The 22,431-nt window shown below is 33.0% G+C and overlaps 4 protein-coding genes across 12 annotated transcripts; 2 read left to right on the forward strand and 2 right to left on the reverse strand.

Annotated features, from left to right (window-relative positions):
- Positions 1-1,615: 1,615 nt before the first annotated feature.
- Positions 1,616-3,467, reverse strand: Dak1 (cytidine/uridine monophosphate kinase Dak1). The gene is made up of 2 exons (XM_083078969.1): positions 2,947-3,467; positions 1,616-2,479 (listed from the first exon to the last, which is right to left on the reverse strand). Exons 1-2 carry the CDS (start codon positions 3,325-3,327, stop codon positions 2,201-2,203), a joined length of 660 nt encoding a protein of 219 aa, XP_082935095.1. The 5' UTR covers positions 3,328-3,467; the 3' UTR covers positions 1,616-2,200.
- Positions 3,468-3,909: 442 nt separating this feature from the next.
- On the forward strand, positions 3,910-7,924 carry Coq2 (ubiquinone biosynthesis protein COQ2, mitochondrial). Its single transcript, XM_083078918.1, has 7 exons — positions 3,910-4,043; positions 4,609-4,969; positions 5,060-5,226; positions 5,298-5,445; positions 5,525-5,718; positions 5,791-5,979; positions 6,065-7,924. The coding sequence occupies exons 2-7, from the start codon at positions 4,621-4,623 to the stop codon at positions 6,224-6,226; spliced, it is 1,209 nt and encodes a 402-aa protein (XP_082935044.1). The 5' UTR covers positions 3,910-4,043; positions 4,609-4,620; the 3' UTR covers positions 6,227-7,924.
- On the reverse strand, positions 6,760-8,563 carry LOC145959777 (protein Abitram). Of its 5 annotated transcripts, none has more exons than XM_083078936.1 (4): positions 8,195-8,563; positions 8,050-8,121; positions 7,898-7,983; positions 6,760-7,749 (listed from the first exon to the last, which is right to left on the reverse strand). In XM_083078936.1, exon 4 carries the CDS (start codon positions 7,725-7,727, stop codon positions 6,924-6,926), a length of 804 nt encoding a protein of 267 aa, XP_082935062.1. In that variant the 5' UTR covers positions 7,728-7,749; positions 7,898-7,983; positions 8,050-8,121; positions 8,195-8,563; the 3' UTR covers positions 6,760-6,923. The 5 variants fall into 5 exon arrangements, with proteins under 5 accessions (XP_082935062.1, XP_082935069.1, XP_082935087.1 ...); XM_083078943.1 differs by having other exon boundaries at positions 6,760-7,983; positions 8,195-8,215; positions 8,298-8,562; XM_083078961.1 differs by having other exon boundaries at positions 6,760-7,711; positions 8,195-8,560.
- Positions 8,564-9,512: 949 nt separating this feature from the next.
- Positions 9,513-21,816, forward strand: Cpsf6 (cleavage and polyadenylation specificity factor subunit 6). Of its 5 annotated transcripts, none has more exons than XM_083078901.1 (12): positions 9,607-9,703; positions 11,132-11,192; positions 11,977-12,201; positions 12,822-13,049; positions 13,193-13,672; positions 15,153-15,279; positions 15,585-15,698; positions 16,215-16,495; positions 16,911-17,208; positions 17,475-17,739; positions 20,091-20,171; positions 20,784-21,816. In XM_083078901.1, exons 2-12 carry the CDS (start codon positions 11,190-11,192, stop codon positions 20,950-20,952), a joined length of 2,271 nt encoding a protein of 756 aa, XP_082935027.1. In that variant the 5' UTR covers positions 9,607-9,703; positions 11,132-11,189; the 3' UTR covers positions 20,953-21,816. The 5 variants fall into 5 exon arrangements, with proteins under 5 accessions (XP_082935010.1, XP_082935040.1, XP_082935027.1 ...); XM_083078906.1 differs by lacking the exon at positions 9,607-9,703 and adding an exon at positions 9,720-10,363; XM_083078884.1 differs by lacking the exon at positions 11,132-11,192 and having other exon boundaries at positions 9,513-9,703.
- The last annotated feature ends 615 nt before the right edge of the window (positions 21,817-22,431 follow it).

A 22,431-nucleotide genomic window follows, 5' to 3' on the forward strand; every position in this document is an offset into this window, starting at 1 on the left:
CATGTTTAGGTCAAGGCCAGTATTGGATATGATAATCGATAGAAATAAAGAGACCGGTGCATATCTCGCTGACAATTGCATAAGTAACATTTTGAAGGTCATCTAGTATAAATCATGCGCTGTTTTTTTCGACTCGCTTCTTCTCGCTTCTCTGATAATACCTTATTTATTAAAAATCATGTACTATGTGCTGTGTAATATAAAATCTGATAAATTTTAGCGTATAATTGAAATTTTATTTAAATTTTTATTAGGATGATATAATAGTTATAATAATAATTTATATTGTCAAAATATATATTTTAAAGCGAATTAAAGAAGAGAAGTTAATTATTTCTTTTAATTATTCTTTTAATTAAAAATTTTTAAGAAAAATAGATCATATCTTTCTGATGATCACATATATAATTTTTGTTATATTATTTCGTCTTATGAGATTTCTCTATATTACAATTAATTTTAATCTTATCCATTTAAAATTACTGCTGCATTTAGATAAGTACGGTTAAAACAAGTCATGAAGCTCGATTTAAAATCGCATATATATTTTATCGCCAAAAGAATACGATATCATCAAGTCCTTAAGTCGGTTATAGGTTCGGGAATTTCTCATGAAATCGTCATACGAATTTCTACCAGCATCATTTCGCGAAGAAATTTCTTCTTTCGTCTTCGATTGCTGTAAATGCAATCCCCTCTACGTAATATGCGATTGCTCGTCGGGACATTGACCAGTACATTCGACTTTCTCGAAGCTGTAGTCGAAAAAAATGTAACGTGAACAAACTTTCGTGAGGTCCATCAAAGACGCAGCAGGCAGTTTCCCGGCGTCTCATAAATATGTATACAATTAGAGATATATATACATATGAAAGCGAATACATATATACATATATGATTCATTGTACACGAACGTTACGTTTGTCATCATTAATGGGAATCGCATTCTGTAATTTATCATTTTCCCGGATTTTATTTATTACGAGATCCGCTATCTTTCATAAAATAAGAGTTATATCATACAGATATCGCCGATAAGAGGACATTGTACATTACGCCTATCTCACCTTCACACCGCAATCAATTTACTTCCCGTCATTGTTTTCGTGAACTTTGAAATTTTCCGCGATAACGAAAGATTTTGCGCGATCGAGTTCATTCACCTCGAATATTCCAGATAAAGAGGGAAGTGCAAGTATCTTGCTGATGAAATCTAGACGTATAAAGAAATTATATGAACGTATGCTTCAGTATGATTCACGTTATCTAATAATCTATTCTGAAGGTTGAATGCTAAGATGATTTCTGCATATTTAATGATATTTAATTAAAGGATAAAACATGAGTTTTCTATATTACTTGTTGATTCATTCAAAGTACACACATGTATCTCCATTACAACTGTGAAAATATGACAAAATTAACTCTTTGGCACAAAATTAACTCTCTGAAATCCACTGTGTAACAATACCTGCATTTTTCCCGGAATATTATGTATACAATTACATTCCCGCCTCATTGCGTAATTGTCCAAATAACATCGTTATACTAATATTTAGAAAGCGATTTAAAAAATGATACAAAAGCAGGAAGTCTGAAATAAAATATATTGACATATTAATTATGAATATATTTTTACATATGTAAATTAAAAATACATAATACATATTTTTTCCACTTAACTTCACTTCCATCTCTTCTCGCATTAATATACGATTTTTCCTAACGATCGTTAAATTCTCATTCGATATAATCCAATAATGATAACACGTTACTTGAACATTTGTTCTATAAATATATGTATAAGCCATGTACGCCACTATATATAACATTGTATCAAAGAATTTACAATACGGGTCGCTTTCCGTACTTCTGATATTTACAGGATATTTAGTGTTTTTCAATTGTTATATCAATATCACCCGTAATTGCATTGTATTATTGTACATTTGTGAAGGAATGTTTAGCCAATAAAATTTGTGTATACAAAGATTGGAATAAATATAGGTATCAGCAAAATAAAACAAACCTGTTCTATCTATAAATAAAGTGTGATACATTCTATAAAATAAAGATATCATGTAAAAATGTGATTATATAAAGTACAGATATAGAACTTCATATTCCTCAGTACCAAAAAGTACAATAATATATTTATTAGAATTGTTTTAAAAGAGAAACGCGTTTAGAACCATTGTTATTACCATCCTATTTTAGGGAAGAACTCCGCGACATCCTGAAACACCTCTTCCGGTGTCTTCATAGAATTAACTTTATAAACTAAACCCTGTTGCTCATACATTTCTATTATTGGTAATGTATTTTTCAGATAAGTCTGATGACGAAGAACCAAAGATTGCTCATTATCGTCGCTACGACCGCTACCGCTGGCACCACGATTCAGACAACGTCGAGTGCAGACTTCCTCATTGCATTCACAGAATATTACGCCTTTCAGTATAACTTTGTCCGCCATCACCTGTGAATACATAAAATATGTAGGTATAATAATATTAAGAACAGATTAATAAAATCCATAAAATTTTTTAATTTTAGGAAAATTTAATTTTGACATAATTACTTAAAAAATTCTAAACAGCAATTATACAAAGTTGAAACAATATAAATGGAAGTAAAAGAGATAGTTAATCCACAATTACAAACTATTTCATACATGTATATGCACAAATGAATTATCTACATGAATGAATGATATTTATCGTTCACCTCAATTAAATATCTCAATTAACCCTATTCTAGAGTAGAAAAACAATAGCATGCTATCTATCAATTACCCAGTTGTTACATAACTACAGAAAGTCACAAGAAATGAATATCTACAATTACATAGATAAAATTCTAAAGCAGCACTTTATCGACTTCTTGCGCGCGCGCATACAAGATTAACATACAAATATGCAGAAGTATCCTCGACGATAAAAATACCTTATTCCAACCATCGAGGTTATTCTGATTTCTAGGAAAGCCATCGATGAGGAACCGATTGTGGGGGTTGTCGGAAGTTTGCATAGCGCGGTCGATGAGGCTGCAGGTGATCTCCACGGGGACGATCGTGCCGTTCCTGATGTGAGTCTCGATGAGCTCGCCGTACTGCGACCCGGGCTTGACGCGTTCCTCGCGCAGTAGATCGCCAGCTGACAGGTGGGCATAACCGAAACGCTCGACGATGTAGCGACACAGGGTGCCCTTGCCAGCGCCCGGACCGCCCAGGATGAAAACCACCTCCGGCTTCCGGCTCGTCGTGACAGCGGACATCGCGCCGATACAACGTCGTGCACCGGTCACGAGAGACCGCAGCGTGTACATGCACAAAATCACGCGCACACGTCACGATCAATTGGACTCCCTCCACCACGTGGTGGCCGGCCTGGCGCCATTTTTAAAAGGTATCTCGAACCCGCGTAGATAAGCTGTCCTTCTCGTTTCGAAAAATAGATCCGCTCGTGTTTCAACTAGGCTTCGCTTTCTTTCTTTCTCTCTGATATTTAGATTTATATACATAGTCATTTCAACTTTAGGTGAAGATATAATTAATATAAACGAATAAAATTTAATAAGAAATATAATTGTGGATATAACATTAACTTTTCTATAGGAAAGAAATATTTTAAAAAATACTTAAAAAATGTTTTAAAAAAAAAAGAAGAAAGAAATGAAATATATTTAGGCCTTGAATGAAAAAGAAAAGAAAGAAGAAATAAAATTCTAGCAAATGAACGTGCTAATTGCAGAAAATGCAAAAATTAGGGAAATGAAAAATATTGCATTTTTATGTAAAAAAAAAAAAATAAATATCGAGGTTTCTTTTAAATATTGATATACATATCATTATCTTCGCATATCGTTAAAATACCTCCAATAATTATTGATAAATTGTATACGAAACAGCAGACGATAATGCCATTACGTAATCTTACATGCGCGAAGCATAATGTAGTAGAAAAATCGACTTTGGAGCAAAAGATGCCGAGGTGATTAAAATATACAGTAACAATGATTGTGCTGCAATCCATTATACGATAGTAAGGACAGATCTATTTTTATTTATTTTTAAGATAGTTCATCATTGTTAGTTTATCTTTGATTTTGCGATTTATTGGGAAATACACAACCTCACTTATGACCATGTGACAATTTTCTCTTTCAAACACAATATAACAAATAAAACATATTTTATTTCTCACAAATTTATTCTCACACACACACACACATATACACATATCAAATAATTTTGACAAAGATAAATTAACTGCTAAATCGATTTGATTAAAGATAAATTTGCGTGCAATTCTGAGATTTTTTATATTCTAACCATATTTTGTGATTCATATATATATATATATATATGATTGACCTTGCTTAGAATATATATAATGTATTTAAAAATATAAAATATTTATAATTTGTTATGAAGGTCAAATGGTTTTAATAAATATATACAAGGAAAAGATATAAGAAATCATGATAATATAGTTAACCCTCAATAACAAAATAATTTATATATTGATATAAGTAATATAAATTATTATATTTGTATATATAATTATATAAATATGTATATATATATTTTTTAATATTTTGTTATAGGTGAACCATTGAATGATGCCAATTATAAAAAAATGTCACCAACTCACAGGAGTTATCAGTCTGCTGTCGCATAATGTATATCCTAGCTTTATTTTATTAAATTATACAACTAGGAATTTCTCTAGGCTGTGCACAGAAGTTCGTACTTTATCTGTAGGATATGAAAAGTATAAGCATAAAACGAATCCTAGTGCACAAAACATTGCTTATTCTTTATTAAGAACAAGCAATGCACTAATTAATGTTAAGTTAACACCTTTACAACAAAAAAGATACTTGAATATTGCTGCAAAGCTAGTTAATAACGCTTCACCTAAAGTACAACCATATATGAAACTTATGAGAATAGATAAACCAATAGGTAAGCTTTAATTATTTAATTTATTAATTGGGATTAACAATCATACTATGTCATACTTTAATTTCTGTTCTTTTTTAAATTTTTTGTTAGGAAGCTGGTTATTATTTTGGCCTTGTAGCTGGAGCATTGCAATGGCAGCTCCTGTTGGTGTCTTACCAGATCTCCAAATGTTAGCACTTTTTGGTATGGGAGCATTTATAATGCGTGGCGCAGGATGCACTATAAATGATATGTGGGATCAGGATATTGACAAGATGGTACAGCTCTTTACAATAATATCTTTACAGTTTTGTCTCATGAGTATTATAGAGAGAATTTATGTTACTAGGTAGATAGAACAAAGGATAGACCTTTGGTAAGCGGTCAAATAACGCTGAGACAGTCATTAATGTTTCTAGCTGGACAATTGAGTTTAGGGTTACTTGTATTATTGCAATTGAACTGGTATAGTATATTTCTCGGTGCTAGTTCATTAGGTACTAAATAATATTCTAAAGAATCTATAAATGAAATAAAATTAAAATATTTATAATGTATCTTTTAACTTTTCTTCAGGTTTAGTAATAACTTATCCTCTTATGAAAAGAATAACATATTGGCCGCAATTAATTTTGGGCATGACTTTTAATTGGGGCGCCTTATTAGGGTGGTCCGCTATACGTGGATCATGCGATTGGTCCATCTGCTTGCCATTGTATATAGCTGGTATTTGTTGGACTATTCTATATGATACAATATATGCTCATCAAGTAGGTATAAAAATGTAATAACTTTTGCTCTCTTTCCTCTTACATCACTCCTTAATCTCTCTTGTATATTAGGATAGAGTAGATGATATTTTGCTTGGCATCAAGTCAACAGCCATAAAATTTGGAGATGATACGAAATTCTATTTGTCTGGATTTGGAATGGTTATGATTGCAAGTTTAATCACCTCTGGCATACTAACTACTCAAACTTGGCCTTATTATACTGCTGTTGGATTAATTGCAATCCATATTAGCAATCAAGTAAATGTTATAAATTATTATTTTGAATTATCTAAACAATTTAAAAAATCATATACATATCAATAAAATAATTGCTTCCTTCCAGATATATACTTTAAACATTAACAATCCTACAGATTGTGCTAAAAAATTTATATCAAATCATAGAGTGGGCATGATCTTATTTGTTGGTATTGTATTAGGAAACTTAATGAAGAGATTATATGTAAAAGAAGAGAACAAAGATGAAGAAGAAACAGAGCAATAAATTGTTGCACTAGATGAAACCAAAAATTGTCAAAATCTGTAATTAGTTACAATTTCAGTATGATCTATCCTTAAATTGTGGAACTAGATGAAACAAAAACCAAATATTAGCAAAAATTGTTTAATTCATATGTCATATTAATTGATGTGTCATATAAATTCCAAATATTTCAAATATTTCTGTTGCATGAATTTCAAATATTCACGTGATATTTGATATATTATACATATTTTGACATACATCTCTAAACTGTAAATTTCAAAATTCTAAACTGTACATTCTCATATATATATTTAATCAATCAAAATATTAGTATTACGGTTTAATCGTTTACCTCATTTATTGACTCAGGAAATAAAGCTAGATAAATTATGAATCCATATTTAAAAAAAAAGTGATCGTTCTTAAATATAACTGTAAATATTCTGTGATACAGAATAAGATGTCTTTTTTATGGCTAATGTAATAACATTAATAAATACTAAATTATTATAAAACAACTTATAAACCAAGGAAAATAAAAAGTCAGGTAAAACACGTAAAAAAATTATATTCATAGAAAATTTAACAAATAAATCAGAATTTTTATTTATCGTGTTTTGCTTTAAATGTTAAATTTTTTTTTTTTTTAATAATAAAATCAAGTTTATTTTTCAATCAAAGTAGATTATTGCAAATATCTAAATGTATCCGCATATTATATCATTTCATGTGGTGCTGCTGTTCTTCCTCTTTCTTTAATTAATTCAATATATTGTTCATGAGTCAATAGAGATTGTTTCAAATTCTCCAGAAGTTTTAGATTCGGTAATATTATAGCCAAGTAGCCACCTTTATGTGGTGGATTTCTGAGAAGCCTTGGATTTTCTAGCAACGTCTCATTAACCTCCACTAACTTCCCAATCATGCAGCACTTTATCATATAAGTCTGTCCGTCAGAACATGATATGCTACAGATATTGGAATTAGTTTGCAATGGTTGCGCGCCATGCTTACCTTTACCTGAGACTTTATTCAGAGATCTGTCTAACTTATCACTGACTTTAAAGTTGATCTTTTTTATATCTTTATCACCTTGTAGAATGATGTGACTAGGTGCCAGAGACAGCATACAAATACGATTGCTGTGTATTCTTATGCATATATCGTCTTCAGGTAATTGAACGTTTACTTTGTAATAGGGAGTAAAATAGCGATCGGTAACAGTAGGAAAGTAACCATTGTATTCCACTTCATCTAACATATCGGAAGCATCATCGTCAGGAGGAAATTTAAACCCGTCATCGCTATCAATAACTACTGAATTCTCATTATCTTCTACCATTCTTTCATTATCTTCCTCCTGCATCTGTTCAGAAAAGATTTCTTTTGCATCAGAAGTACTTTCTTGGATAGTATTTTCTTTGCTATTCTGTTCCTTTTTGCATGATTTCTCGTCACATTCATTCTCGAATTTCAAACGTTTGATCTCTGGCTCACGAACGTCTGATAATAAATCCATATTAAATTCCAAATTCTAGATTCTAGAGTGTATATTTCAAATCAGTGCGTTCTATTGTCACAAGTAATGCATATATAACGTATATAAGATTATAAAGGTAAATTTAAATATATTATTTTTTAATAGATCAATAGTTAAATTATTAATAATAAAATTATTGGTGTATTAACAATTAATTGCTACTTTCTTGCTGCGAACTTTCTCTCTTTAATATTTTGTGTCTGACTTTTGCGTTTTCCTTCCTTTGAATCTCTCTCTGCAACAAACGGCGAAATTGATTGCACGTTAATTCGCTCGCGGCAAAAAATCAGGGACGACTTACTTGTCCCTTTATGCATTCCTTCATCTGCTTGTGGATGTCTCCGCAGCATCCCAGAAACCTTCGGTACGGATGCTACAAATACAGAATGTGACAGAGTGCAAATTAGGTTATGAGCATCCTAAAATTTTGCAGCGAGCTTCATTACCTCATTCTCGCAATCCTGAAACTTGTAAAATATCCAGTTACATTCGGAATAGTGCGCGGCTAACGATCTGTAACTCATTTCCCTAAGCTAGGTCGCTCCTTACATATTATGCGTGTTTCTCGTTATGCAATCACGAGAAAGAATCGACATAGGGTTATGGGCTATAGATGAATTTTATTAATTGCCGATATGGACAAGAAAGGTTTTACAGATAAGTGAGCGAGATGCAATCTTGTTTGGGTCAGAATTTTATTCGATTCCTTTCGACTAGACTCGATCTAACTATGTATTTTAAATAAAATATATAAATTATATATTTATAATTGATAGGTATTTTAAATGGCCTCATGAATATCAACATTGTTAGTAGGTGCTTTCCATTTACATCAAAACTCAGATAAATCTCACTTCTGTCTTTCTTTAACATGAATGTTGAAGAAAGACAGAAGAGAGATTTATTTGAGTTTTGATGTAAATGGAAAGCACCTAATATAAGAAGCTTTTCACCCTGATGAAAACATGATGGGATAATGGGAGCTTTCCAACAAAAAACATATAAGCCTGGTGCAAACAGGACGCGTCAAGCGTCAAGCAGCAACCAAATTAGCGAGGCGATATCAGCAGTGGCGTAGAAAATACCGCTTCGTTGATTGGTTGCTGCTCGCTGCTTGACACGTCCTGTCTGCACCAGGACACCTGCAACAATATACACAAACAATATCATACAGACTACGGTCGGGGAGACGCTCTGGATGCTTTGAAACATTTGATTGACCAATCAGGTTAAAGAAATCTTTATTTTTTTTGTCCTGATTGGTCAATCAAACGCTTCAAAGCATCCAGAGTGTTTTCTCGACCTCAGCCACAATTGGCTATTAATAGAAAAATGTTATGGTTGAATGTTATGTTTGAAAATTCTCTATTCAATAGCCAATTGCGCGACATTGGCCGCATTCAGCGGATTGGGTGGCACCCGATTGACCACGTCGCCAATTGGTCAATTCAAAATAGGACTCTCTGATTGGTCAATTGTTGCTGGTTACCCTAGGTCACAGGTCGATTAATTGGCTGTGGTCAATCCCAGCGGATTCAATTCGGCAATTGGGCAACGTTACTAGATTCTCGTATATTATATATATACATATATATATGAACAATATTATACAATATTATATTATAGTCAAAGAGAGAGAGAGATTTTCTATAATACTGCTTGTACTATTTTAGCTCTACGAGCAAATAAGCAATCGACCTCGTTGTGAAAACGCGGCCCGAGCCAGCGGCAAAATCCGGAGTCCGGCGCTACTCCGGTGACGTCACGTCCGGCAAACGCGGGGATACAGCGTAATCGACCGCGCGTCGCGCTCCCGTCGCGATTATCGTATATCCGAGAACCCGGTCGCTTGGCGCCTTCCTCCGTCTCTCGATACAGTGAGCGTCGGTGTACGTAAAATGGCGGACGGTGACATTGATTTGTACGCCGACGATCTCGAGCAAGATTTCGCGCAGGTAATTCGCACTTCTCTTTGAAATAGCGATAAAGGGACCGGCGGGGCACGCGCGCTCTCTCTCTCTTCTCTCTGTCTTTCGCTCTCTCTCTCTCTCTCTTTTTTTCCTCGCCGAAACAATCGAGGGGAAGGAATCCGCGATCGTGGAAAGTCGCGACGCGCGCTCTCGCGAGGGTCGGGAGGGGAAGCGGGAGGGGGAGGAAGAATCCGCTGCCGCCGCGATTGTGAGAAACACGGGACGATAAGCTGTCTCGCGCGTCGATTTCGCGAAGCCGAGTGTGTCTCGCGAGTCACGGTGGTCATGGGCGGCCGTTGCTAACGATCGGCTTTCGTCCCGTGAATATTACTGTGTATCCCCGCGAGCCGGCTTCGACGGGGACGCGAGCGAGCGCGCGCGCGCGCGCGCTAGCGAGCGAGCGGACGAGCGGACGAGCGAGCCACCGAGCACGCACGAGAGAGACGAGCTTCGCCCTGAAGTTGTTGCCTATCCTCCTTGTCGCCGCGCACCGTTGACCGATCGCCTGCCTAGCTAGTGCCCGTCTGCTGCCGTCGATTGTGCGTGCGCGCGCGCGCGTGCGTTGCCGTTCCCGGAGCTAAGCGCTAACGCGCGAAACGCTAATACGGGTACGCAGCAGGAATTGACCGCAAAATGGTGCTAGCGGTAAGGCGAATGTCGTGTAGTTACTCTTTTCACATATCCTCTCCTTTCTGTCTCTCACTCTTTCTCACTCTCTCTCTCTCTCTCTCTCTCTTTTCTTCTCGTCCTCCCCCGTCTTCCCGTGAATCTTATGATTTCAGCCTTTGTTAGCAAAACACACGAGACACACACGTACTCCGCTGCACTGCATGCGAGATTACATTTTCTTCGTAATCTTTTTTTTGATTTTTTTTCTGCAGGGAGGACTTTTTCTCTCGCGAGAAAATGTTGTTTAGAATACTTCCGCAAGGATTGAAATCGGTGTAATTTCGTCCAAGTCAATTTTCAATGCTATAAGTGTATTGTAAAAAGTCTTGAATCAATTTTCGGCTTTCCCACATGATTTTTGACTCAGGATTGTGCGGCATATAATTTTCAATTTAAAGATTATGTATAACTGCGAGAGATTCAGAAATAATTAGCGACATTAAATTCTCATACAAATGTGGAATATGAATTTGAAAAGTTTTCTCACCTTCCTTCTTGATTCTTTTAACAATATTTTTTTGTTACATATATCTATGTTTATTTTATACTTAATAAAGTGAATATACGTATCTTCCTTTTGGAAAAAAGTAGATACATAAAATATAATTTAAACATAAAATACATTGCGATATGTTGAGATTACTATGCATCTGTCAAAATCTGTGCAAATTATATTGACTTCAATCTATGCTTTAATCGTCTCTTCACAATGCAAAAGTCTGTATATCTGCATATCTGTTACAGTCGAAGTGTACGATTGGTTGAACCACAAGGTGTGCAGGAAGTTGCGTGTAATAAGAAAATGGTACATCTAACGATTATTTACATTTTGATAATTAATTTCCATAAACTCTAATTTATATATTGAACTCTTATTCGCATAGTTATTACTATATCTTAATTACTTATAGAAGTATCTTGAGGTCATATTGTTATATTGAGCATTGAAATATTCTTTGTGAATTTTTTACCAATTTCTACAATAGATGGTTTAATAATTTTACAATTTTAGGCTGTTTTCCACATTGAATCTTCTCTTGTAACTTTTATTTGCAAATATTTGCACTTGATGCTCAAATAACGAAATGAACTCAATATATTCTTATCAATTGAATGTTTTTTTTTCTTTTTTAAGAGAAGAATCACACAAGATTGATATTTATTAAAATCCTTTTTGATGAACGTGATATATATATATATATATATCTTTGATCTTTGATTAAAAAATATATTAGACAAATAAAATATAGAATATTTGTTTAATGTGTGTTTTTTTATTTAATTTTATTCTATTAGAATTATTTTGCACTTTGACTGTAACATATTCAGCACATACGTGTGTGTAGGTGTGTACTAAATAAATTATAGAGTTTTATCATTGCACATTTGTATTTGATGTGACTAGTCTGCTTCTTATCTAAAATATAATGAAAAAAATACTGTTATAATATATTACTGCTTATTATAAAAATATTATTGCTCAACATGACACGCGTTCTTCCAATAAAAAAAAGGAACGAATTCAATGTCTTTAATTACTTCTATCATCACTTCTCTTGCTACATTGTTTGCTTGCATATTTGTTTCAGGACGAATTCGCCGGTGATGGCGTTGATCTCTATGATGACGTGATTGCTGCCCCAGCAGGTGGTAATGGTGGCGTTTCCTCCGGGAATACTGGAGACGGTGGTGGTGATACCACGTCTCCGAACGAGGAAACTAATGGAAATGCACCTTATCATCAGCTTGGCAATAATATACAACCGAATCAAATTGGGAGACGCCATCAATTATATGTTGGAAATTTGACATGGGTATGTATGCATACGAAAATTTAACTAATATTTTTTTCTATTCTAATATAATTTTTTATTTATAATGTAAGACACATTTATGACATATACTTCGCAACAAGATATATATAATATAAAATAGATTAATGTTTTTTTCAAATTTTAATATTCCTTCCATCTTTCAATTTCTTTTCCTTATATCTATAGTGTTCAATAATATGATATATCGATTTGTGGTATATTTATTATAAAAAAGAAATATTTTATAATATCCAAAAATAATTGATTCAGTAAAAAATAGCATATTATAAAAGACTAATGTGTGTATTAAAAAATTATTTTTAATAGTTATTAAACAATTATTAATAATTTAATAAATTCTTGTTAATTTATGATTTTGTTTTATTTTCTGCAAAGTTTTTTTCTTTTATTACATTTTTCTTTTAGTATGTATTAAACGTTTACTTTATTAAAAAATATTTAAATTTCAATAAAATTACTTCTTTTACACATATATACATATGTATATATGTTAAAATAATTTATATTAAAATTATTTATATTAAACTTTCTACTTTTTATTATATAAGAATGATGTTAGAATGAAAATAAAAAATCATCAAAATTACTCTTACTTTCAGTGGACAAGTGACCAAGACATAACAGATGCAGTTCAAAGCATTGGCGTGACTGATTTTGCAGAGGTGAAATTTTTCGAGAATCGCGCTAATGGACAGTCCAAAGGTTTCTGTGTAATATCTTTAGGCTCTGAACAGAGTATGAGAATATGCATGGAAAGACTGCCCAAGAAGGAGTTACATGGTCAGAATCCCGTAGTAACATTTCCTACGAAGCAGGCACTGAATCAAGTATGTATCATTGTGCATTATAATACAAATAAAAACAGAAAGCAGTCGTAGCGTATGCAAATAGTACGTTACTCTCTGCTGCATCGCGAGTAGTGGGTACACGTGGGACTTATACACGACAATCTTTCTTTATGTGTTCTCAGTTTGAATCGCAGTGTAAGACGCGACCTGCTCCGGCTCCGCAACAGAGTCAGAGCCAACGTCCTCATAACCCACATCAACATCAGCCACCAATGCCACCTCATCAACAGCATCCCCAACATCCTCAACATCCTCAACACTCGCAACAAAATCATGGTCCTAGAATGATGATGGGTCCTCCGCAGGGTGTAAGACCTCAGAGAATGCCGCCACCCGGAATGGGTCCACCAGGACCCGGTGGACCGGGCCAACAGGGACCGCCACGGATGCATGGACCGCCGTTAGGGCCAGGTCCGGGTCCGCATCATGCCTTGCCTGGCCATCCTAATCAAGGCCCACCACCTGGCTATCAACAGGGACCATGGAACGGGCCGCGCCCTAATGGCCCTCCTGGACCGCCTAGAGGACCCAGTGGGCCTGGTGGTCCACCTCAGCAAGGTCCACCAGGTCCAGGCCCTGGTCAACATAGACCACCTGGAATGGTATGTATCATTGGCAGATCTTTTTATATTTCTCGTTAATGGATCAAATATTTACATAATGCATATTGAACCATATTCTCATATCTATTTAACACTACATCTAACATTTTGCATTATAAACGTATATAAATAAATTTTGAGATTTATTTCTACTAAAACTTGTGCGATCCGAACTTGATTCTTTGAAAATTTTACAAAGTATATGCATTTAAAAAACTGTATAACAATGAAAGTAATATAGATATAATAAAATATAAATTTTGTTACTCTTCTTAGAATATTATATGGCCATAATAAAAGAATGAAAGTACTGTCTTCAAAACAAAATAAAGACATTAAAAAACAAAAACATTAAAAAGTACATATAAACTGAAATTTATTAAAACATTTATTTAATAGAGATGAATTATATGTAAAAACTTGGGTCTTATGATAGCACTCGTGATATTAATGATTGTTTTAGAAGTATCATTCTGAGAATTTCCATGATATAGAAGTTCTTAAACTGTGCAGAATCTGATTATTAACATATTGCAAAATATTTTTTAATAGTTATTTAGATAAAATAATCATAATACTCGTGCATACAAAATACATTTATACAGATTATCTGCACAGTTTCAAAAAAAATTGATTAATGCATGTCTATTGTAAATAATCATAGTACAGGCTTAAATATGTTTTGCACTTACATGTCTTACGCGTAAACAGAGTTGCACTAGAGATCTTTCAGAAGCCAGTTACCATATGCCACAGGTAACCGATAATGAGGTTTTTTCAATTCTATTTTTTTGTCTTGTAAAAAACAGATCGTTCGGTGTCGTCTAGTTAATTATTTTGATTATTCGTATTCAGAGTGCTCCAATTTCAAGAATTAAATTTTTATATAAATAACTGGCTATATTTAAAAATAAAAACTGAAAAATAATAATAATTGAACATATGACTAAGAGAAATTAATTACTTAATGTTCTAAGTAGAATAATCTCCCCAAACTTTAATAAATTAGGTTTTATATTGTATTTTGTTGATACATTGAATGTTATCACATATAATATTTGTGATATACAATGTATTATTACACATGTATGCATAGAATATTATTATGGAAGTCAGTAACAAAATATTTGAACAAATTGTGCTTTTAATAATATATATAATATATTATTATAATGTATATGAATAACATTTAACATAACATTAAACAATGTTAAATTTTTAAGACAATATTAAAATATTTTATGTTGTTATATATTTTTTCGTTTTAATATTATAATCATATTTCTTTATGTAAAAATTTCACAGAATATCAATTTTACAGAATACACTAAATGTAAATTTGTTTTCTTACACAAATGTTTTTTAATTAAAATTTAATTAAAATTATTTATTAATTTATGTTTTTCCCTCACATGAAATAAAATTAATGATTGTCTAATTACGATAGAATGAAATAGAATCTTCATCTGTCTTTATCCAGCAATTTCACGGTGGTCCACCTGGACCGCCAGGCCAGGGACCTCCTCGCGGCCCACCTGGACATCCTGGTGGACCTCCTGGAGATCCAAGAGGAGCTCAACCTCGCCCTGAATGGAATAGGCCGCCAGGTTCGTGTACAAGTCGGCTTTTGTTTTATATTCGCGTGAAAGATTTCATTTTTATCTCTGTGAAATCTCGTTTCCATCTCGGAATCTTTAAGATTTATTACTCCTCTGAAACATCTTGGACTTGAATGTCTTTGTAGTACTTTCTCAATTTGCATGATACGTGAAACGGTGAAAAAACAACGAAAACATGGTGGGAATTTGTGAAACCGAAATTGCAAAGTAGTGATAGTACATTACTATGTCATCCTCAATCTGCTGAAAGAGCATATTAGTATTACTGATAAGACTGTTCGATATGTGCATAGGAATGCATCATGGGCCTCAGGGACCACCAGGTTTCCCTCAACATCAACATATGCAAGGGCCGCAGCCTGGCCAAGGCCCACCACAGAGAGGACCTCCTCCAGGTTCTATGGGTGGTGAGAGATTTAGAATGCTCGTTCGATGTTACGAATCTTATTAGTCAATTGTTTAACTATGCTATATACAAGATGCATGATATTGAGGGAAGTTGATCTGGCAGAAGCATTGAGGTGCAAGATGTTTCAAAGGATCATTTCAAATGCGCGCGTGAAAGACGTACTATTATTTATTGATTCCTAAAGTATCATTAATAATCACATGTAGTAATTATATGTTTTATGCACTATATCTATAATCCACATATATATCTGTAAATGAATTTCTCATTGCTACATTATCAGAAAATTCATAATATATGTATATACATAATAGAAAAAGACAAAAAAATTGACTTAGAATATAATTCGAGATTATGAAATAGGAATATAATTTCTTTTCATATGTTTCACAATACATTTTTAAGTTACGTTTGATAAATTTTTTTGACAATTAAAGAAAACTAAAACGTGAATAAAAGAGAATTTAAAAATATTTTAAATCGAAATTGATATTAATCATATATTGTATGTTAGGACCGGGAGGTCCACCTCCAGGACATGGCGGACCGCCGCAGGGACCTCCTCAAGGACCGCCGGGTGGTCCGGCACCTCATGTCAATCCGGCATTCTTTCCACAAGGTCCACCTCATCAGCATCCAGGCCAACATCCACCAGGACCTCCTGGTCCACCTCATGGTCCCCCTCACGGTCCTCCTCACGGTCCTCCTCATGGTCCTCCTCACGGTCCACCACATGGACAACCACATGGACCGCCACATGTACCGCCACATGGCTACGGACCACCAAGTGCACAAGTATTATCTTGTTATATCTTATCTAAATATTTAAACAATGGATAATTTTCTTTTTTACCACGTGTATATATTAAATTTTAACACACATACGCATGCTACTATTTTATATAATCTGCAAAATAATTTATTCATATTACACTAAACAGAATTAATTAATTACACTTGTTACAATATATTAAGAAAATATGGGCATATTGCTGATTGCTTGTTTTGAATTATAATTAAATGATACAATATTATTGTATTTATGAATATAGTGGAGTATTTATCCAAGTATATTTTCAATTTGCATATGTTATCATTGATTTATAAAAAATTGACATCTTACAACAACCAAATAATTTTGTGGATTTTGCATTTATCACAAAATTTCTACTCAAGAAATATTTCAGTACAATTCTCTATATTGTCTCAGGCACCTTACGGAGCACCTGGACCTGATCATCGTCCGGAAGGTCCGCCTCCACTCACAGAACAAGAATTCGAGGAGATAATGGGCCGCAATCGTACAGTTTCTTCATCTGCGATTGCCAGGGCGGTGTCCGATGCTGCAGCGGGTGAATATGCAAGTGCCATAGAGACGCTGGTTACTGCTATATCGTTGATAAAACAATCAAAGGTTGCCGCGGATGACAGATGCAAGATTCTGATCAGTTCTCTCCAAGACACTTTACGTGGCGTCGAAACTAAAAGCTATGGATCTGGACGTAGAGGTGAGTTTTTATATACTGTGCTTCATTCTAATCAATGATTCTATTAAAATTTATCAATTTAGGATTCCATGTATATCCATGTTAAATTGCAAACGTAATTTATGTTAAAATCAATACAATTTTTTAACTTTCCCCTAAAAATAGAAATATAAAAACCTTCAAGTTTTGTTTCTTCTTTTTGTCTATCAATATATTATTTTAGCTTTGTTTTAAAACTGCGTGACATTCAATCGTATCCATTTCACGGAGAATGAATTTTCTTGTAGAACGTTCGCGTTCACGTGACAGAGAGCGCAGCCACAGAAGACGACGCGAGCGGTCTAGAAGCCGAGATCGCGAGTATCGTGAGCGTAGCAGAGATCGGGACCGAGAGCGCGATCGGGAGCGTGATCGCGAGAGAGAAAGAGACCGCGATAGGGACAGAGAACGTTATTACAGCGAACCTTATCCGAGAGAGCGATCACGCAGCAGAGAAAGAGAGCGCGAACGTGAAAGAGATCGTGAATATAGAGAGAGAAGCAGAGAAGAAAGGTAAGCCAAATGATCTCAACAGATTTCTCTTTTAATTGCATCTCTCGACTTTAGTGGGTGTCCATTGTGTGAAAAAATGTTGAGGGAAAATTTTTAGGGATTTTGGTTAGAAATAAAATAACCCTGCTAACGCTAATAAAATATATATTCCACGAGAAATATGTCGTTTAGAAATATTTAGAGTATGCTACTATACAGATTGTGTATAGTGAAAGAGGATTAACTAAATTTCTCCGTCCCGATATATTTTCCTCATACATTAGGATTTATTTATGCCGAATTAATGAATTTTCTTGACACTGTTCCTCACCAATGCGGAACTTTCAGATTGTGTCGCGAGCGAGAATTAAAAAGAATTAAAAATCTTGATATTATTTTTATCGAACGCAAATATGTAATATTTTAAAAGAAAAACAAAATAATAGAAAAGAGAAGATCAGTAAGGAAAAATAAGCAAACATACAAGTGTGATGATAAATTTGATATATTTCGCAAAGATAGCGCAAATTTTTATTATTTTATAATTATAAAATTGTCTATTGTTTTAGATTTTATAATATCTCGAATTATTGCACAGTAGGCACAGTAGGGAAAAGAAAGAAAGTTAACCCTGCGTTTGTCTTATGCATCGTACACAATGCAACGCGATACTTTTTTGTAGCGATGTAGCTGCAATTATAAACAAAATTGCATGATTGCAAAATTATGTTAGACTATATCGTAATTTTGATAGCATATTCTGCTGACTGACTTTTTTTTAATTATGATTACGCAATCGAACATTTTTCATAATCATTCATCAATGTGTATAAGTTCGCACTCTGTATATTCCACTTTTTCTTATATAATAGTTCCTAAATATCGATACAACATTAGATAATTACTAGGCAACAAAAGAATTAGTATTTCTAACTAACTATGTGTGTATCTGTGTAAACAATAGATAATGCGGCATTAGTCCATCTGCTATTACAAAAAAAAATATGCTGTGAAACATAAAACAATATAAAAAAGTACACAAATATACAAATCGTTCTATTGACGAAAGAGTAAATTGACTCTAATTATTAAAATAAAATAATATGTTTTATATTTATTTTAATATCAATTTTATTTTAATATCAATATTATTTTTTTATTAGATGAGATAAAATAATCTTTATATCTAATGTTATATATTTTTTTTAATATATTCGCGCATACGAATTCAACATAATGAAATTGATAGTTTGAAAAATTTTTGCACGGTATAACGAATTAATATAATCAGGTTAATATAATCAGTCGAAACCCAAAAGACTTATGTGTCTTTTCCATTTATTCGCACCGGCACGAATTCTCATACGAAAAGAATTGTACTATCTTTTCGGTTTTCTCGCATATATAAATTAAACTATAATTTTTCATAATCATGAGAAAATCCAAGTACACGTAGTTGCAATGTAAGATTTGACACACACAACTATTTATAATGTTTTAGTTATTTATCACTATTTTTAATTTTAAGATTTACAAATATATATTGCGCATATATCTACATAATTTTTTACGTGGTATCTCGCCATATTTTATAAGTGTGACTCAGTGAACAGAGCGACGAAAAATCTCTTGATTATTAAATAATATATAATTTACAAGAGCGTAAAATTATAATGACTAATAAAAACAATCTATGTATAGATCTATCTATGTAGAGATTTTATATATATATATATATATATATATATATATATATATATATATATAATCTACATAAATATCAATGGCAAATATTTCTAGTTCACAGTTAACGCTCTCATGCTGTACTGAAAATACTTTTATTAGTATCATAATAAAGAACATGAAACCCTGTAATCATGTACGCGAACTATTGATCAAAATTATAAGAAAAATTAAAAAGCAAATTAAAATATATTTCAATGTGTTACTCAATTCGCTCAATTTACTTTTTACTGCATGCTATTTTGTTTATCTTTTTTCTTTAGTATATGGTGTCAGGGTTGATGTTAAATCATAATATTTCACCCTGAATCATCATTCCTAAGTCATTGATAGCTGATAATTATATTAATATTTACTAAAATTTAAATATATATATATATGTATATATTAAACCTTTGTTTTATAAATTGTCGAATTCGATTATAATTGCGATACATTTACAATTACTTTCTAAAAATGATTACTGTAATTGTAAAATAGCCTTGCCTCGCGCAAAGGTATCTCTCTCGTTGATATCGAAATACCGACGATTTGAATTATAGCCTAATCTTTGCTTTTAATGAAATGTAGTTGAAATTTAAGCCTGGTTATAATGGTATCATCATAACAAAATATCCATTTTTCATTAGTACAACACGTCAATCAGCCAGGCCAAGAGTAAAAGAAGAACCGCCAGAGACGCCACCCGTCTCATCTTCCAAGGCGTCTAGGTAATTAATTTTTTTCATTACAGTGAATGCATGTAGACTTAAATAAACGCTAAGTTTAATGACGAAATAATGAAAATAGGAAATGTTACGCATTAATTGCGTAGACTAATCCATGCCCTTCTTTTCATTTCCATTGAGGTATTGAGAAAAAATGCGCGCAGAATAACAAAGAAAAAAAATTAAAAATAACGTAATTGAGAAATAAACGAAGAGATCGAAAATTGTTCTTCGATCGATAGTAGATCTTTTATTTTTATTAACTTGTAGAAAAAGATCAGGGAGAAATATATTCTTTGTAGAAATACTTGTGTGTGTTTCTCTATTTGTAAAAATTATATAGTTACATAGCTGTTATTACATAATCATATTTCTAAATTTATCGATTTTTTTGTCTTATGCGCTTTTATACACGAGAGATATATCTCGAGTAGAGCAGAATCCATTAAAAAAGGCAAGGTGAGAGAGACAAGAGTAGCAGTATATACTTGGTGTTTCTTTGTATTTAGGCATAAAATAAAAGATTAACGTTCATGGTAAAGTGAACTCGTTAAATATAACAAAGTATAAAAAGCAGCACTAAAGTAAGATAATTGGCTGACGTGACTTGTGTAGGTATTATGACGATCGCTACAGAGAGCGTGAGCGAGAGAGAGATCGAGAACGTGAATCAAGCCGAAGACCATCCGAACGGGAACGGGAACCAGAACGGGAACGTGAACGGGAACGAGAGCGTGATCGCCGGGACGAACGGGGAGACTCTTCTCATCGTTCAAGACATTAAATAAAAGAGAGAAAAAAAATACAAATCGAGGAGATAACACAAACAAGGTGTGCTGACACAAGAATTGAAGATTCTATTTGATGAAACATTAAATGAATGGAACAACATACACATACACATTCATACACACATTGCGATCCTCTTAATTCTTGAAATAAAAGTATATTATGTCGCTTATATAATGTCGACATGAACATACGTGACATCCAAAGATTGTTTATGAGACGCGATAATATCGAGAGAAATAGGATAAACAATTAAAAAAGAGATACTTCAAGATTTGCTGTAACGAATCGCTCTTAGATTAGTCCGAGAATTTAGTATAAACTTTACATAGAATTCTGTACGTTCTTGTCTTCTTTTAAAATAGCCGAACTCGTGCTCACTATAGAATTACTGTGAAATCTCTCAATTGATCGCAGAGTTACTTTTATCTTGCATACATCTTAATATGATATAATGCATTCTTTCTATATGTATACATATATCTATATGTAATTGTATTATGATTAAGAAAATATTCATATTTAGTCTCCGCGAAAATAGATTTGTAAAATGAATGGCTATCGCGTATGAGATTTCGAAAGAAGGTAAAAGGGAAAGAAAGAAAGAAACATAGTTTAATGCAACTTCGCACGAGATAACGATTTACAGTTGGAAGAGGAAAAGCAAGGACGGTGAACAAGATGTACAACGAGAACAAGAGTATTTTTGGAGAAATGGAAGAACGCACGAAGACATCTTACGCGAGGAACTTTCTTCAATCTTCTTCAGCACGGACGAGATCAAGATTGTATCTTAACATATATATACATATATATAATACATATATACGCTTTCAAAAAATATAAATGCCAAACATGTCTTTACTTTATTCATCTTGTACACAAAATCCTGATGATATGAAAAAAAAAAGATAAAAGACTATGTTTTTGTTTCTGCGATTTTACAAAGCTCCCGAACTTTTATTGGTCGAGAGTTTTTCGAAAAGCTGGATCATTATATATATAAATATGTATTATACCTTTAATTACGAACATGCATTTATTTCATCGTCTGTTGACGACAGCCATAGTTAAAAGGTTAATTTGCCGATGCGTGTAATCGGCTTATGTAACTTGTAAGATCTTTTATTTAGTATTATGAAAAAGTTGTACACACACACACACACACACATACTCATTTAATTTATAATGAAAAAAGAAACATTCTTCGCAAATGAAATAAATCCTTAGTAATTACATATGATCTGCTTTTCGAAAAAAATATACAAGTTGGAATATGCTTTATAATAAGACATTAGAAATAAATGCGCTAAAATATCATGCTTCTGAGAATAGGTTGTATATATTGTTATCTCGTAATATGTATTTTTTTTAAATTTATAACGTGCAACTCTTAGTTACATATTAACAATAATAATATATAACATATATGATGATACTAAAAATATAAATATTTTATCGAGATTATTTTGAA

Source organism: Camponotus vicinus, unplaced genomic scaffold, assembly GCF_025532165.1.
Source record: "Camponotus vicinus isolate PSW18456_S1 unplaced genomic scaffold, iyCamVici1.0 SCAF_1, whole genome shotgun sequence".
NCBI lineage: Eukaryota > Metazoa > Arthropoda > Insecta > Hymenoptera > Formicidae > Camponotus > Camponotus vicinus.

Excerpts from the sequence above, each read along its gene's own strand:
- Cpsf6 (XM_083078884.1), top strand. The coding sequence starts at position 9,647 with ATGGCGGACGGTGACATTGATTTGTACGCCGACGATCTCGAGCAAGAT. Across the intron at positions 15,699-16,214 it reads TCCTCCAGGTTCTATGGGTG|GACCGGGAGGTCCACCTCCA; the intron begins GTGAGAGATTTA and ends ATTGTATGTTAG. Across the intron at positions 17,209-17,474 it reads CTATGGATCTGGACGTAGAG|AACGTTCGCGTTCACGTGAC; the intron begins GTGAGTTTTTAT and ends ATTTTCTTGTAG.
- Dak1 (XM_083078969.1), bottom strand. The coding sequence starts at position 3,327 with ATGTACACGCTGCGGTCTCTCGTGACCGGTGCACGACGTTGTATCGGC. Across the intron at positions 2,480-2,946 it reads ACCTCGATGGTTGGAATAAG|GTGATGGCGGACAAAGTTAT; the intron begins GTATTTTTATCG and ends ATGTATTCACAG.
- Coq2 (XM_083078918.1), top strand. The coding sequence starts at position 4,621 with ATGATGCCAATTATAAAAAAATGTCACCAACTCACAGGAGTTATCAGT. Across the intron at positions 4,970-5,059 it reads GAGAATAGATAAACCAATAG|GAAGCTGGTTATTATTTTGG; the intron begins GTAAGCTTTAAT and ends ATTTTTTGTTAG. Across the intron at positions 5,446-5,524 it reads TCTCGGTGCTAGTTCATTAG|GTTTAGTAATAACTTATCCT; the intron begins GTACTAAATAAT and ends ACTTTTCTTCAG.
- LOC145959777 (XM_083078936.1), bottom strand. The coding sequence starts at position 7,727 with ATGGATTTATTATCAGACGTTCGTGAGCCAGAGATCAAACGTTTGAAA.